This window comes from Thermobia domestica, chromosome 9 (assembly GCF_964235325.1).
Source record: "Thermobia domestica chromosome 9, izTheDome1.hap1.1, whole genome shotgun sequence".
Lineage (NCBI taxonomy): Eukaryota > Metazoa > Arthropoda > Insecta > Zygentoma > Lepismatidae > Thermobia > Thermobia domestica.
In genome coordinates this window covers 179,435,416-179,453,535 of record NC_137462.1, presented here as the reverse complement: position 1 = coordinate 179,453,535, position 18,120 = coordinate 179,435,416, and the positions used below count along the sequence as shown (strand labels likewise).

The 18,120-nt window shown below is 36.6% G+C and overlaps 1 protein-coding gene across 1 annotated transcript in view; it reads right to left on the bottom strand.

The window, feature by feature from the left end:
• The window catches only part of LOC145660474 (WD repeat-containing protein 43), a 67,692-nt gene extending 54,917 nt beyond the window's left edge, over positions 1–12,775 (bottom strand). The window contains exons 1-3 of the mRNA XM_081725542.1: positions 12,559–12,775; positions 6,149–6,393; positions 1,644–1,874 (exon numbers count right to left, since the gene is read on the bottom strand). Of these exons, the coding sequence (XP_081581668.1) occupies positions 1,644–1,874; positions 6,149–6,393; positions 12,559–12,732 (650 nt within the window). The 5' untranslated portion in view covers positions 12,733–12,775. The remainder of the gene's footprint in view (positions 1–1,643; positions 1,875–6,148; positions 6,394–12,558) is intronic.
• Between the last annotated feature and the right edge of the window lie 5,345 nt (positions 12,776–18,120).

The window sequence follows — 18,120 nt, the reverse complement described above, 5'->3', positions numbered from 1 at the left end:
CTGTGCGTTCTTTGGTTTACTCTTTCGGTTACTTCTTTTCATTCCGTAGTATTATTTTTCTTGCTTTTTTGCTAGTTTTGCTCTACGGACACTTTAATTTCTTGATCTTTGAAGCTTTATAACTTCCTTATTTGGCAACACTGACAGGTGCGGTTTCGCTTGTTGGTATTCACATTCTGTACTAATTCTTTTGATGGCATAAACTTCTATATGTTCCATTTAAAAAAATACAACTTTGTACTGAGCTGGCAACACTGTTGACATGGTAACATTGTGTGGTACCTCAAAGGACGTCCCCCTTCCACAAGTATCTGGATCCACCAAATTCTTGCTAATATCTCTTCTGGTTTCCGATTTATTCAGGGCTGTCCAACATTACTGAACCACCCTGTATATATATAGAGAGAGAGAGAGAGAGAGAGAGAGAATTTAATAGTGCATGCACGTTGTATATCAATTCATTACGTAATAGTGTAAAATTCGTTAGTTGGTTACAATAAACTCGTTAATAAATCGCTTCAAAATAAATAACATTTCGAATTTTATCTGAATAGTGAAACAAGGACGATTTGATTACATTTCTGACAGAAAACCACCGCAATTAGAAGTAGAAAGGAAAGAAGAAGAACCACTACTACTACTAGTACAATAATAATAATAATAATAATAAAGAAACGAACTACTTCCAAGTAGTGCAATGCAAAAGTTGTAAGACGGGAATGACGTAATCTTTCCTACTTCCATTTTCATTGATCTCCTTCCAAAAATACAATTCAGATACCACTATTTCAATATTCAAATAACTAACTCCAACTCATGTACTGTACATTGCGAATGAAAACATACGTTCAATATGATACAGAATATTATAACATCCACCTCGGACAGACACTAGAAGAAAAACACGTGCTAACCGTATCCCTTGACTGCATAGCTCTCTCAGCCACCATAGAGGCAACACGTCATATACATTGCACAACGTAATTACGATAACAATAACCAATCACAATGCTTAAAACCATGAATCATCATAGAAGTTTGCTAATAACTCACTTTCAACCAAGACAAACCACACTATCACGAAGTACGTATTAACTTAAGGTCGAAACATTGTCTGAGAAGTGACGGAAATAATACGAGTTCATGAATAAACACAAAACTAACTTTTATATTAAATTTCTTTTAACACAAGTTGACAAAAGGCGAACTAGTTAAAAGTTACTCCCGCGAAATGTGTATTCATGAACAAAATATTCTCACAAAATAGAAACAGCAAATTAAACAGCAGACATTTACCACACGGTAAGACAAGACTTGTAACATAATTTAAATAGTTCAGATATTGAGGGGGTAAGCACCACTAACCCTCATCACAGACTAAATAACAATAGAATTACTATTATAATAAATATTTGACTATGTTTCAAATGTTAAAATAATAAAGTAAAACACAAACGTCACCGAACTACTTTCATAACAACCCACCTCAAAATATCAACTAACGAAGTACACCCCTAAGATAATCAAACAATACCAATACTCGACAGATACATTCATATTAAAATACGTGTGAAGAACAGGAAATAACTCGAAGATAATCTATCGTATCATTATTCAGTTTCTTTTAAGGAGAAAAAACTTACCACGCATTTATCAGTCGATCTCCGCCGGCAGCACTCAAAAAATAATTTTCATTTTGGAGCCCACCTGACACTGGAATCAAGTAACTGATGTCTGAAGAGTGTCCAGTAAAAGTTCTTAAAACTTCTCTTCTTTCAATATCCCACAACTTGATACTTCTACACGCTGACAGAATGGATTTGCTATCAACAAGTGCTAAAGCGGTCACGCCTTCATTTCCAGCTTTCCACCTACTATATTAATAGAAAACACTTGTTAAATTTAATTCTTATATTATTTAACAAAATCTAGATTAAAGTATTTTTCTCTGTTTTCTATGTAGAAGACGTATTTATAAACACGCGATAAGACAAAGAAATTTCAGCTCGGAGATATGCAAAACAGAACGAAAATTGCATTTACATGCTAAAGAAACACATACTAGTGGCACTAACAAATATAAAACTTATACGCTATGGTTCCAATAACAATTTACATTTACTGATTACGTACGATTATTGTACATTTCGATGTAGAACGCTTCTCCAGAGTTTCGGGGTAGCACACACAAGTATACGGAGTCCAACATTCAATCATATACACGCATGTGCACAAACAGAACCCTTCTTCCTCACTCAGCCCCGCCCAGGTACCTTTGGGTAAGCCAATCTTGGTATGAAGTGTTGTTATCAGCATGCCGTGTTCCAATCACTGTAATTTCCTCCCACGCAGAGGAACTTTCCTCAGCTCGACTTTGACTCTAGTGTCGTGAGCAAATCAATCAACTTTCTTTTCAGATTGGCAACAACTATTTTTTGGTTCCTCCCTAGAGAACTTTTCGTATACTACGCATGACCAACCTTTGACCTTTCAAGCCGAGTGCAACGTTTGCACCCGTTACGCTTCTCCGCACGATACCTAAATTGGTGCCGAATGCATAGCCTTTTGAGCCCTTTAAAAACTCTAGTTTCAGGGTCCTTCGGCACCTTGTCCGTGGTTCTGAGGCCACTCAAGGTCGTACTATCCAGACGGAGTCCGCAATATTTTAGGTACGACCTAGCTCAGAACACCGAGTGATTCCTAGTAAACCCTGCCTTCTCTCTGCCTCACTCTGCCTGGCTTCCCCGGAAGCCTCCATACCTCTTCCTTTTGGCTAACTTGACATTGTTTCTGAAAGCTTAATGACAGCCAGGGGTCTGCTCATAATCGTTGGTCGGCTCAGGAAACTGAAGTCTGCCTCCTTCGAACTTGGCAATCTGGTTCTGCAAGCTTGACTACAGCCCGGCCACAGCGCCAGAAACTGCTGGTCAACTTAGGAAGCTGATGGTCGAAGTTTTGTTGCTCCCCTATTTGATATGGGTTCGGATAGACTCTAGGTTCATTGCCTAACTAGCCCGTAACTCACCGGTAGATCAAATAGTTACACCAGTATACCTGAACCTCGTATTAGGACTGATTCGTGCCCTACTAGTCTAGTGATGTTTTTGTTTTGCTTTGTTAGTGAGTTTCTTCTATTAAATTGATCGTAGACTGGGACAAGTTACGTATGTTACGAACTCTTTATATATACACTTTTCTACACAACACCCCCAGGCTCTTGGACTTGTATTATCAAGAGGACTAATAAACCGCAGGCATACTGCAAAGAATAAACTCTTTTGCTTTGCTGTTAAGATCCCAAAAGGTTGGTGGCTATCAAGCCTTAATCATGACAACGAACAACTATGTCTTGGAAGTTTAGTCTTCGCCGAGGCCAGCACTACCTTCTAAAAAACTAAGATCTTCAAATTGGTTGTTAGCTGAGTTTCTGTTTCAGTTTGTAACTGCCGCTCGAGTTATAATTGGTGTTTGCAAAAACGTTGTTGACCAATTCAGAAGTATTTTGGTTTGTTACTAAACTCTCTTGTATGGGTGCCGGTCTACGCAAACGCATACCGCCGGCCCGCCACAAAAGCAACTAAAATTATGCACTTATCCTACAACGAGGCTAGTCTCAAATCCCAAAACACACACAAATGTAAGGAGAATACAATAGCAGCAATAAACTTGGTACACTCCCAAATACGAACATAATTATAACCAGTGTTCAGAATTTTCGGATAAACGGGTAACCGCACGTTACCCCGACAGCCCACTCTTGGTATAAGACGGCGGAAGGGACAATCAACCACATTATTTCTCAATGCAAAATAACATCCAAACCCACAGAAGAAAGTGTCATTGAATCTGAATGAATCAGTGGGACAGGAACCATATTCAACCACAATGTTAGCATTAAATAATAAATAGAATGTCAAATCATGTTAACTAAATAAATGCATCCCTGATTAAAATAAACATAATTATGAAACATAAAGAAAAAAAAAAGACTGAAGGAATAAAATACGAAATTATCAGTATAAATGGTTTCTAACAGGGGTTTCGCGTTAAATGGCTTGCTGGAAACATCGTCGGGCAGGTACATACTGAAACATTTTGACTGCTCTGTTTTACATCCTGCAGGTTGCTTCTAGATTTCCAAGGGGGAAAAAATCCAATTTTCACCTTGGAATCACAACTAATATAAAGGAAAATAACTAAAATATCAGAGTACCTGAGGAAATAGACCCATTAGTCATCCACAATAGGCCTCATTTGAAAATAAAAATTTTCAGAATTTTTATTCTTCCTTCTTTGCGTGCTGAAATTAAGCATTTAAGTAGTGTTGACACATGTAGATTATGAACAGACATGATGATAACTAGAAATTTAGTTATATATGTCCTAGCTTTCTACAATTCTAATATTCCTACATTGAAAATTTATATTTGCAAACGACGACCTACTGTGGATAACTAATGATTCCTCCCTCAAGTATTCCAATATCCTATGGCTCTTGACCGGGTGCGACTCAAGGTGAAAAGTGGAAGTTTACGTTCTTTTAGAAATCTAGAAGCCTGCATTATGTAGAATATAGCAGCCAGAATGTTATTTTGTATACATATCTGTTCGACGATGATTTTAGCAAGGTAAAAATGAAACGAAATATAGCAGTGAATTACAAATAATATAACACTTCGATACGTAATCTACCTTATTACTTTAACATAGAAGACGTCATAATGTATTCTTTAACGTTTTAATTAATGTGTAATTATACAGTGTACAAAACAGGGTTGGCAAAAATCATATATATTTAAAAAGAAGTTTTCTTGGTTCAAACTTTTTTTGGGGGGGTGGGGGTAAATAATTTGCTCTATGTATTTATATTGCATATGGAACGAAATAAGTTTGCTTCACCTTTGTGTTATTATGCAACAACGGGATTATGCTGGAAGGGGTCACATAAGCTTAAAGCGGATTCCAAACATATACAGGGTGTTTCAGATAAAATGTCCAGTGCTTATAAATCCGAAACGGTTGAGAATAAAAAGAAACAAAAACTGAGATAGGAAAATGTCATAGGGCGCATCACATGGTGTTGTTGTGGTGACCCCCAGGGCCCTCCTTCAAGGGGGCCCAGGGGCCAACTTCTAATTTTCAAATAGGAACATGTATTGATTCATACCTCATTCAATAGTACTTGAAAAACGAAACAACTTTTGTAGGAAACAATTTTTGATTTGGGCCACCGTTTTTAAATGGCCGCAAAAAGTGGGTCCTATATCAGATAAAACGTCCAGTGCTTATAAATCCGAAATGGCTGAGAATAAAAAGATAAAACAAAAACTGAGATAGGAAAATGTCATAGGGCGCATCACATGGTGTTGTCGTGGTGACCCACAGGGCCCTCCTTCAAGGGAGCCCAGGGGCCAACTTCAAATTTTCAAATGGGAACATGTATTGATTCATACCTCATTTAATAGTCCTTGAAAAACGAAACAACTTTTGTAGGAAACAATTTTTGATTTGGGGCACCGTTTTCAAAATGCAAGCAAAAAGTCCTGTATCAGTTTGAAGTTGGCACCAAGGCCCCCTTCACTGAGTTTCCTGAGGGTCACCACATCAACATCACTTGATATGCTTTATCATCGTTTTTATCTCAGTTTTTGTTTCATCTTTTTATTCTCAGCCATTTCGGATTTATAAGCACTGGACGTTTTATCTGATTTAGGACTCACTTTTTGCGGCCATTTAAAAACGGTGGCCCAAATCGAAAATTGTTTCCTACAAAAGTTGTTTCGTTTTTCAAGTACTATTGAATGAGGTATGAATCAATACGTGTTCCTATTTGAAAATTAGAAGTTGGCCCCTGGGCCCCCTTGAAGGAGGGCCCTGGGGGTCAGCACAACACCATGTGATGCGCCCTATGACATTTCCCTATCTCAGTTTTTGTTTCATCTTTTTATTCTCAGCCGTTTCGGATTTTTAAGCACTGGACGTTTTATCTGAAACACCCTATATATATATATATATATATATATATATATATATATATATATATATATATATATATATATATATATATATATATATATATATATATATATATATATATAGAGAGAGAGAGAGAGAGAGAGAGAGAGAGAGAGAGAGAGAGAAAACTTACCTCTTAATTATTCGATTATCAACATCCCAATGAACAATATGTTTATCACTTCCACCACTAAATAAATCTTCCAAATAACCCCAAGTTAAGCACGTAACAGCTGTTGTGTGTCCATTTCCCAATTGGTTAGAAACATCGCCTGTGGAGGTATTGTACAATAATATGCTTCCAGCTTCTGTTCCCAAAGCAACAACATTATTTTCATTTTCAACTGATTTTCTCTTCTTTTTCTTTCCTGGAGTATGCTGAAATAAATAAATTATCTCTTCTCAAACAAGATTTTTTCCTACATTACTACTTTTATTTTCCACATAATGGCATTGAACATAGCACGTAACACAAACTGTCCAACAACCAACTGCAATACTTTACTAACAATTCATGACGTTAATGTGATATAAAACTTATGGGATTAACAACCTTATGACCATGAGAGAAGTCGGCTTCATATTCAGAATGTATCCAAGAAAACGAATTTCTGATTCAAAATCGTACAGAAAATGCAATCTTTGCTCTTGATATAGCATCTAAGTAATAACGAGGGAAAAATTATATAAAGTACTCGTGCACAAAGAAAATATCGTGGAACATCCCGTTCATCAACTGTAGAAACAGTCAACGAATAATAATATACGCGAAAGGAAGAATTTCAGAATAATAATAATACCGTTTGACACAAAAATTTCTTAAGTTAAATTACTCATCTAGCAATATTCTTTACACTTTTTCTTCTTCCCTATATTTCGAACGAATCACTCGATCATTCTTCCTCAAGGCACACAATGGCTTAGGTCCTTTTATAGCGTGTTCTTACATTGTCTTCCTATGTCTCAACAATGGTAATTCAATACTTCTCGTAAATTTCATTAATACCTATGGTAGCCGATCTTTCCCAATGTCACAGCTTTATTTGTTTTCAACACCTAACACTACACATATATAACCCTTAAGTTGGTAAATAATCAAACTCTTATTCTTATTTGTGTTTCAGGCGTCCTTTCTAATGGATTATTCTTGAACAGCAAGCCGCAATAACCACTATTCAGACAATTATTTAAATCACTATGTAGACATTGTAGGCAGGTCAAAATATTTTTTAATTTACTAACTAAAGGTAAATCTGAACTTTTATTCCTGTAAGTCGGAGCGTTTTTATGTACCTCTAACCAACAAATATGTAATTCAGTTTTTTCCTTTTCTATTTTTTTACTTTTTCTTGATATAATGTCATCCTAGTCCCTCTCAAGATTTCCTTTGTCGACGTATGCCATTCAAGACTGGATTTTTTGTTCGTGCGAAATATATTTCAAATACACTGCTTTCAATATTTGAGGTAGCACGGTATAAACACTGTAACTGAAAGAAATGTACTTGAGCATATTAAACCAATGAAACAACTCAACTCTAAACACCAATAAAGGAAATCTTGACAGAGATTATGATAGTATTGCGGTGTTAAGAAATACATTAACAAAATCAAATTTAAAGTCCAGCAAAAAATGTATTGCATATTTATTGGTTAGAGGCAAATAAAAAAGTTTTCATTTACATGAATAAAAACTGAGGTTTACATTTAGCGTGCAATTGGAGAAATGGTCCGACAAAGATGCAATATGTACACAGTGACTTAAATAACTCTCTGTGCAGCGGCTATGATGGTTCGTTATTTAATAACAATCCATCGGAAATGACACCGTTAACGTAAATAAAATAAGAAGGTATTAGTAAATTCTGATCGTGCATCAACTTTAGAGCTTTAGAATTACATATTAAAAACAAGTAGGCGACCATAATTATCGATAGAACTAACGAGAAATAAGAAGACAATGTAAGAACACGTTGTTAAAAGGACTGTAGCATCTGTCCACGAGGACAAATGACCGAGTAATTCATTCGAAATTTAGGAGAAAAAATTGGAACGGACACATGCTAGGTGAGTAATTTGGGTTATTAAGGTATGTTCCATATGGTCGGTCACATTTCTTAGTTCCATGTAAACGTTCCGAATCTGGATCAAAAATTGTCACTTTCCATTTTGAAAAATTGACTCCCGATCCACACATATCATTTGCAGTTGACTTTGGAGGTTCAAAATACCACCATTAAATTTGGCGTTCGAAATCCAAGTTTTTATTACAAAACTCTGTCCGGAATATGTACCAAACCAAACGGATAGTAGGAAGAGGTGTTTACTATCACGGCAAATTAAGAATTACTTTTTCCAACATTAGAAAGATTATGTATCGTCTATAAGTAGTCGGAAGAACATTGGTGTTTTACGTATCTCACACACTCTCACAGAAAGCTGACGAATAAATGACACACTCGAACTGCCATATATATATATATATTTCCTAAGTTACAACGTTAAATTTCTGCGAAAAAGTAATGTTGTGTCCTCAACAGTAACATCACCATGGCGGACGGACATTTGAACTCTGAACAGCGGAAGCAGATTATTAAGTGGTACTGGAAACTTGCTTCGTTTCGGAGACACTGGAGACGTGAGTACGGGACTGCTCAACCTTCAAGGATAATAAATACACGTCTAAAAAGACCGCTATGTGTGAGGTACAGAAAGACCGATCAGGGTGACCTCGCTCGCACGGCTACAGATGATGAATCCTCAGTTGCGGTGGTGGCATTTGTTTCAGTGTTCACCACAACAATCTGAAAGACAAGGTCACGTAAGAGCTCTGTTAAGTGTTAATAGTGTGCTATCCATTCCAAAGAAAGGTACGTTGCGTGTGTACATTCACAGGCCGGTCCCAAAGCCAAAGCTAAGTTACAACGACCCAGATTGCAGGATACAATTTTGTGAATGGGTTCGGGAGATGATTACATGTGAACAGAGATTTTTGGGTAGCACTGTCTGGTCGGATGAAGCAAAATTAGGACTTAACAGAATTGTCAGTAGGTATATTAGTCTGTACTGAGCTGAAGATATGCCCCATATTACTTTTTAAGAAGTTACGAATTTGCCCTTGTTAAATGTGTGATGTGCTTTGTTTCCTAGGAACTCATTGGGCCTTTCAGTTTTGACATCTTTCCCTTAACTCTACGGATTAATCCTGTCTTACCCCTTTCGATTGTACATTTCATTCCAACACATCAATACTACATTAAGTACTTACGTCATGAGACTTCTTTAATTTTTCTGTCAATTCTCTCAATGCATTCATAGTCTAAGGACTAAGTCCACCTCTAATTAAAGAACACCTCTCTAAATATAATCTATCGGCAGAATATTTTTAAATTGGAGATAATCTTGTGATTCAATTGAAAGTTGCTTAAAGACACGTGTAATAAGCATCTCAAAGAAATTTTACAAAGAGGGATATGGGGTTATTTAATGCTTACATTGTTATCACTGTATTAAAAAAATAACAATCTAGAACTCCATATTAAATTATAATAACAAGTTCTAATATTGTGAAAGGTGACTTCAAAAGAGTTTTCTACGCAATCGTTCAATTTCAACTTCCCGTCGACCAAAAATAATAAACCTTAAGAAAAACTCTAGTTTTTTTAATGGATATAGCTACTTTAAAATCCCCAGTGAATGTCCTGTTTTATCTAGTGAATGACCATAGCTCGGTCATTCCCGGATCAGTTGTCAGTACAAGGTAAATTTCAATGTTTTGTACGTGATAAATATTCGGTCTACGACTCTATGCCTATAGCATGGGAAAAACGCTCATTTTAACACCAGTAAGTGACCACAAAAGTCATTCACTAGTAACGTGGACTTATTTGTAGCTAATAATAACCACCATCCCTGTGTGTTGTTTCAGTGGCACAACCACCCAACGTATTTTATTACATTATTCTTTTAGCATGATAATGGAACCATTGTATGCATGAGAAGTTTTATTGCAGGCCTGGTATTTTAAAATATTCACCGTGTACGTTTCCTTATCTTATTCTGTTTTTCAACAATGGTCATGCTTTAGTGTCGATCACCTAATGGTGCAGGCACCCTAATTCATTATTGTCATGTCGAAAAGTTGGCAGGAGTTAGCGGATTAACGTGTAAATCGGAACTATTAGATGACTTCTGAAGCGAAACGGCGTAATTGCCAACACATGCAGGGGGTGAAGTGCCCTATCGCCGGACCAATTTTAGGAAAATTACCGGGTCAAGTGGAGAATTTATTTAAGTTTGTGAGGAGAAATGAGTGAAAGTGAAGCAAGTGAAATAGTAAAAGTGAAGAAAGTTGTTTTTGATGTAAGCGGCACAGTATGTGGAGGCGGAAGGACTATTTCGCGGAGAGGTACAGTTCTTATGATATAGTAGCCCGAAAGGCATGGCGTTGGGGAAGAAGGAAGAGCATTCCGGGGGCTATTTAGCGGAATATTTATTTAAGGAAAGGAGACCCCAGGAAACTGTTGTACACGATTTTCTTCTTGAAATTGGAAAAAGTTTACAAGCCTCAGATTTGAAGGTAAGTTATCTCTAACTGAACGGGAATTTCTGCACATTGTAGAGAAGCTGATGTTAGCAAGTGAAGCGTTGCAAGTATTAAACCATAACAGGTGACATTGAAATTTTTATTATTGCCAAAGCCACATGTTACTACCCTCCCTTACGCCTATACCCACCATCGCTGACACGCCTGCTCCCTTCGCACGCACCCTCTCGCTCCGCTCCTGCCGAATCGGTTAGATAGCATTCGTGCATCTAACGTAACTTAATGTAATCCAACATAATATAACAGAATGCAGTACGTTTTGGTGCTTTTTCTTTGGGGGGGGGGTTAAGTTCCAAAGCTGGACGTCCGTTTCCAGCAAAACTTTGAAAATGTACAGGGAAGAAATGGATAATTTGATCGTTTGTGTGCTTGATAATATATAAGGATCTCGAAAAATCTGTTTATTTGCTATATATAAGCGGTTATAAAGATGGGACTATTCGGCGAGCGGAGGGAACTACTTTGCGAAGATAACCGAATAACTGCATTGTGGGAAAGTAACGAGCATTTATATTATCAACATGGCGGCTAATATACAGAAACGTTGCACGGGATGTGAACTACCAGTCTTAAAATTTGTGAAGCAATATGTTGATAACAAGCAAAATCTTCTAAAACTTTGTGAAGACCCACAAAGTTAATGAACCTAATAACAAATTGTAGACGATTTACTGCTGGAGAGGGGAGCTGTAAAAACCGTAGTACTAAGGTAAGTGGGAACTAATACAACGGGACCGAATATATATAACTACATTAATTAGGTTTTAATGAAGACTGAAAACAACATGCCCTGCGGGGCTCTAACCCGCCTTCACTCGCTAACGCTCGTTCGGCAATACTCTGTGAATTAAATAGCAAACTTTAGAAAAAAAAAAAACCTAGCTACTAACCGACATGGGGTGCTTTTGTTCTAGATCATAACCTAACCTTTTCCCCACCTCGCGATAAACGGTTATAATTAAGGAGCCGTACTTCCCATTTAGGGAAGGACGAGAAACGCCATACTTTCAGGAATTATTCATTGACTATCTAGGATGTTAAAAAGTAGGTAATAGACTGAGTCCTTGCCCTTGTACTTAGGGTGGTTTTCTAGGAATATCTGTTTTTCATATCGTATGGGAATAATAATGTGCCCTTGTACTAAGTGTATGAATATGTGGGGGGATTTGAAAACACATATCGCATGTCCCGTGCACGTGGATACTTCTTACTGTTGCACTACGTAGAAAAATGATTCTATTTGGTATACAAGTAGTAATAGGGTAATAGTATACAACAGTGCCTCATGATCTGTGCGCGTGGATACTTCCTACTGTTGCACTACGTATAAAAATGATTTTATTACATTTAGAAGTAGTAAGAAGCATCCACGTGCACGTGACATGCGATATGTGTTTCAAATCCCCCACATATACTCATACACTACGTACAAGGGCACATTATTATTCTTCGCATACCATAAAACACAACGAAACGCAACGCAAACCGACGTACATTTTATTTTATATTACTCAGTAATTAAATGAAAGTCGCATTTTTACCTCATTTTCAAGTTCCTATATCCTCAATGAATAATCCTTAAAAGACTGCACTTCGTGAGTCCTCGCTAAATGATGAGACACTCTCGTATACTATATCCAAACTTCGGAATAAATGCCTATTTTTTCAATTTTCAAACTAGTACGGCAAAAGCGGCACTAATGCCCATGTTGGCACCTCTATTGATCACCTACGCTGCTATGGCGAACGGTACGTCAGAAAGAATACAAAAACTTTGTTTATTATGCGATGGCTAACAGATCGTCCACTGAACAGTAAACTACACCCTTGTACTCGTTTAAATGATTTTACTGTCGAACTCTCAATGATGACTATTACTTCATATGCTTAAAAAAGTGAAAACCAACGTGACTTGAATACCATTCACAATGTACTTACATGACGTCTCAAGCCTCTCCAAACAATGCATGTGCACCGTGTAGAAAGATGCAAATTTAATGTATAATCTTGTTGTAAAAGGCCGGTTTCTGTTTCCCAAATTTTAAATCTTCCATCCGTACCACATGCGGCAAAATAATTTCCACTTGCATTGAAAGCATACACACCATCCATGTTCTCAAGATGATTTCCAGCACAGTATATAGAGAAACAAAACACAAAAGGTAAAGTAGTAGTAAAAAAAAAAAAAAACTATTACAATTTTAGAAAAAAAAAAAAAGAAACTCTGCAAGCCGGCTCAATCCGAAAGAGTTAACGATAGAACAACGCAAATTTTGCGGTCAAAAGAGCGATAAATGACACGCAAATGATAATTACTTATCGCATTTTTTAAATGTAAAGCTGTCTGCAAATTTTGCGCAGACAGATATCACATGTGCTGTACGTTAAAAATCTTTACAAATATGTGAATCCCTACAGTAAATCTTCACCCAAAATGAAGCCCACGTACGGGGCAGCAGGCACGTAGTGAGGATTCCGTAATAGGGGGATCCGTGTACAAAAAAGCTGTGATTATCACACCAGAGGTTTGATCAGTCTAATCTATTTTACTGGCAACATATATTGGTTCGTTTAGCCAGGATTTCGTAATGGGCAGTACATTAACATTAAATACTGTAGTTACACACCAGGGTTTCGATTAATATAAATTATTTCACTGGCAACATACCAATATTGGTTTGTTGCGACAATAGTTTGTTAGTTTGTATTTTAATAACAAACTATGAAAAATCTGGAGTAGGGCTTTAAGCAGAGTCATTCTGACACGTGATTAGCATTTTTAACGTTGATTCTCCTTTTTCTCTCATCCTTCCTTAAGCTCTTTCATTTATGTTTCCGAAGGGCCCCCTCGGACCCACCACTTTGTTACGTACCTAGAGGCAGTACTGAATTTTATTTTTGAATTAAGTGATTTATTTAATAAAACATTAATACTTAGAGTTAACATATTAGGCTTTTCAAGAAAAAGTACATACAATCACCATGAAGTTTGATAAACGTTCGAAATAATCCGTGATTATCCCTTTGCAAATTTGTCTGATGAATTCATTTCTCAGTTGCTTTATGTACCAAATTAACTAATTGTTAAGTTGATTTTGAGATAAACGCCTCTTTTAGCAGCGAGACCATATGAGAAAGGAACTACTGATTAACGTCGAATCCGAACCACATGAGCTGAGGCCAGTGGCGTATTTAGGGGGTGGCTTCCGGGCTTAAGCCCCCCCTAAATCTTACTTAGTATAGTAAATTAAATGAAATATCTTGCAGAATTTTCACATTTCCAGGTAAAGCCCCCCCGAAACAAAACCGTAAATACGCCACTGGCTGAGGCCGAGGATCAAGCCCGGGTCTCCTACCACAAAGGAGCGTATGGTAACCGCTTAGCTACCAAGGAATTCCGTACCAAATTAAATCTATATAACGTCACGTAATATTTGCTGTTAACATTGTACATTTGTACCGTGTCATGCGAAAACGAACTAAGCGCCACTTTCGTACTTTTGAGAAAATTACGTTTAAAGGTTGATGTCCAGCATTAGTGTAGCCGTAATCAAAAGTGAAATTATGTTTCTTTTTTTGGAAAGGTGTTGATTTCCCTCTCTTTTCGATTGTGCAAAACATTCTAATGCTTATCAGGAACCAATTGTCGCATTTACGTGGATTTTCAAAATTTGGCGCTTAGTTCACTTTTGCATAACATGGTACATTTGGATTGTAATTGAAATAAAATTACATAGATAAAAAAAAATATGTTTCTTCAACATGAACGAAAACTTATAATTATTGTAGATGTTGTTTAATCGCACACATATTTATGCTCTGTTCTGTTCAAAATTAAGAGATTAATAATTTTGTTCCCGTACTACCCTAACAGCATAAGATGTGTTAGGCATGTGCCATTTAGTTGCCCCAGCTACTTTTTAGGTACCCAACACTTGCCACATATGATATTCATGTGCTAAGTATGTACTTCAGCTACCTACAGTTTCAGGACTTGTTACACCTAATTGATATTTGCAACTATGTACCACAAATATAGCATTTATAAACCTGACTCAGTTTCGAACTCTAACAGTCATTAGTTTTTATGTCATTCTGTCATGTTCTAGGTACGTCATTTAGGTACATACTGTTTCTGATACTCTAACACCACAAGATGTACTAGCATGCGCCATTTAGGTGTTCTAAATTCATTTCCCACATTTAATGCATTTGTTGCTTCTTTTTCTAAGCGATTGTGTACAAGAAGCAACGAACGCATCAACTTTATTAGATGGCAACTGACGCTGATCATTTGAAAGTTATCATGGAAGAACCATGAAATAAAGTAAATAGACACTCGTCATTTAGTTACAAAATTACATTGCGAGCAGATTTTTATCTGATCAGTTATCGTCGAATATACGCAGTTGAAGAAATATTCTGATTAACCAAATTCAAAAGATCTTAACAATTTATCCCTCTACAAGCGACAATTTCTTCATCGTCTCCGTGACCAGGTCCAAAGAGCACGCAAATAGTAAACCAAAAGTTGGTGGTTCGCGCCCACCCTGGGGTACATTTTTTTACTTGTTTAAGTGTATTTTAGACTCACCTTAATGTAAACACATTACACATATAGACGATTTAACATATTTTGAGGGAGTAATTTTGTGGTTCATTGACGCTTACGGCATGGGGAACATATCTAGAACATATTAGGAATATTCCCCAGGTATATGTCAGGCATGTGCCTAGGGGCGGACTTAGACTTTGACTATCACTTGATCACTATTATCCATGTGATTTTTCTCTCATAGGTACATAAGGAACGTACTGGACACATTCCCATGTACCTGACGGAACATGATAGCCATATGCCTGCTATGTAATTGTGCTGTTAAGTATGCCTTTATCTACTATATTACTAGATATTGTTATTAAGCAAAAGTTGTTTTAGTATATTCAATAGTCTCCACAAGTCGCACTTGTACTGCATCATACAGTGGCGCAGCCGAAGCTGAAATTGTCTTTTCTTGTATTGTTCTTTATTTATAAATAATTGTTAGTACACTAATATTAGGTACTAAATTTCACGTTATCAAAGCACACCAAAAATAAAATGGCTTCAAAAATAAAATCAGTTAAAAGAAAAATTTATTTTAAAAACGGAGTGTTTTTGATATGTTTTGACGCAGCATAATGTTACTTTTCATGAGACTTCTTAAAGCTTTATTCTATCGATGACAAAATACTGGCATGAAGCTTTATTCTATCGATGGCATGTTTTGTTTCTAAATCACTCTTCTTCCTTTTGCTTTGATCTGTTTCCATCTCATGTAGCATAGCACTCACTGGTATGCAAAGCTTCATGTTCCGAGTATATATACGTGACCAAAATCTTTCAATTCCTTTTAACACACCACGGCGCTGTAATCGGAGCAGAAATGCTGGGTAAAATGCTGCGAAATAGAGCAGGTTCTATCGACAAGAAATGCCATGGCGTGGGAAATGCTATAGCATTTGTTACTTTCCGCGGTAGAATAACGATGATACGATTTTTGCTACTAGAAATGCTGCAATAAATGCTTCCGTCTAAAACCATTGAGATAATATATAGATAATAATTGAGATAGTCTATATATTATCTCAATGTCTAAAACTAGTCTAACACTTTGAATTCTCAAAACTTTATTACATTTCATATAATATGCAACTGCAAAGTCTAGGATCAAGAGTATATGGCTGATATCTTTCTTACTATGTATGCTACAAAGCCCAAGGACAATCCCTCCATGAAAAATGAAATCTTTAAGTTTTACGTCCCACGGTTATGCCGGTTAGGCTAAAGGAGACGGTGATGATGAGTAATGAATGAAATGGTGGAATGAAGAAAGTGGGAGGAAACGGGAGAACCCCGAGAAAACCCACGCACACGGTGTTTGTCCACCACAAAGTTCACTTGGCGGGGGCTGGGATCGAATCCGGGACCCCAAGCACCAGAGGTGAACGCTCTACCACTGAGCCACCGCGGCCCCAATCCCTCCATGAATTTCTATACATGTACAGAACGGTACCCGTATCAATGACGATGGACTGCTGCAACACACTATCCTAGTAATAAATAGTATTGAGCGGTTTAATCATTGAGATTTAAGAACTATACATCACACACACCAAGTAAGCGAGAACATACACATCTACAATATAAACAATTGGCAATTCCTCAATTAAGAGGGAGAGATTTACCGTTCTTTTTACATCCAATAACATTATTAAATAAGCTCTCTCCTTCATTGTCGAATATGCAAAGCCTGTCCCCAGTTTTGATAAATCTGGAGCATGAGAATGCTCTTTTACTCGTCTTATGAAAATACCATGTAAGATGAATTCGAATTTGCATGAAACATTGTCTTCACACCGCCAATACACCTGAAATAAAAATGATATAATTGAAAAGTGAATTTAGAGTTTCGTTTAAAAGTTAGATTCATAAAATAAATAAAATAGCCTCACTATAGCTTAATACACAAACCATTATAATGAAACAACTTTGGTTATTCAACAAGTTGTATTATTATAATATTAATTCATTGAAAAATGTACACAAGCAATCATATCTGAATCAAATGTTTCTAGTGTAAACTGCAATAGGCTTTAAACTATGCAACAGTCACATACATCCTAAATATGTTATTGATGAAAACAATGTAAACAAACATACCTCTTCTTTGTAACGTCTTTCCTTCATGTTAACTCAGATACCTCATCAATGAATATCTCATCATATCGTTTGCTTTTCTGAAAATTATAATAGCTATGGGTCTAATAAGAAGAACGTTGACTCAGTTGAAAATTTATGCAATTGGAAGATAATCTGTCTAAACAACCAATCATAATGCACCATTTCCTCAAGACAGCCAGTCAACACGTAGCTAAAGATGTAAACAAAAGTTTCCTTCTGATTGGCCAAAACTGGAAAATGTCAACAAATTCATGCTTCTCATTAGACACTGAAATGATCACAAAAAAGAATTGCATCACGCAGAATTTGTATGGTAGCATTTATTTTTTATTTTATATATTTTTAATTTATATTTTCTTTTTCGTGAATTTATTTCTCCCTAACGAATAATTTTTATTTCGAAGAGCGTAGGTTTCGATGTAATCATTGGATTTTTTTTTAACCGAACCAGCCTCACACCGGGACGCCCGTACACCGAATCATCCTACACTGAAACAGCAGTATCTTGTATAATTTACGAATTTACATCTCTCTAGGAGAGCCCCCTAATTCTTTTGACACCTTTTCCTACTGCAATCAGAATCTTTTCCTTGCATCTCCTTTGATTTCTATTCAACGAATTTAAGAAGTTTATTACTGAATTCTCTATGTCCGTGTGTGTGCGCGTCTGTCTATTATTTCCGATTTTTCTTCAATTTTGAACCGTGCATTTGATAGAGCATCAAAAACTATCAGAGAAAGTTATAACATTTTTCGCGTCACTCTTACCGTTCCCG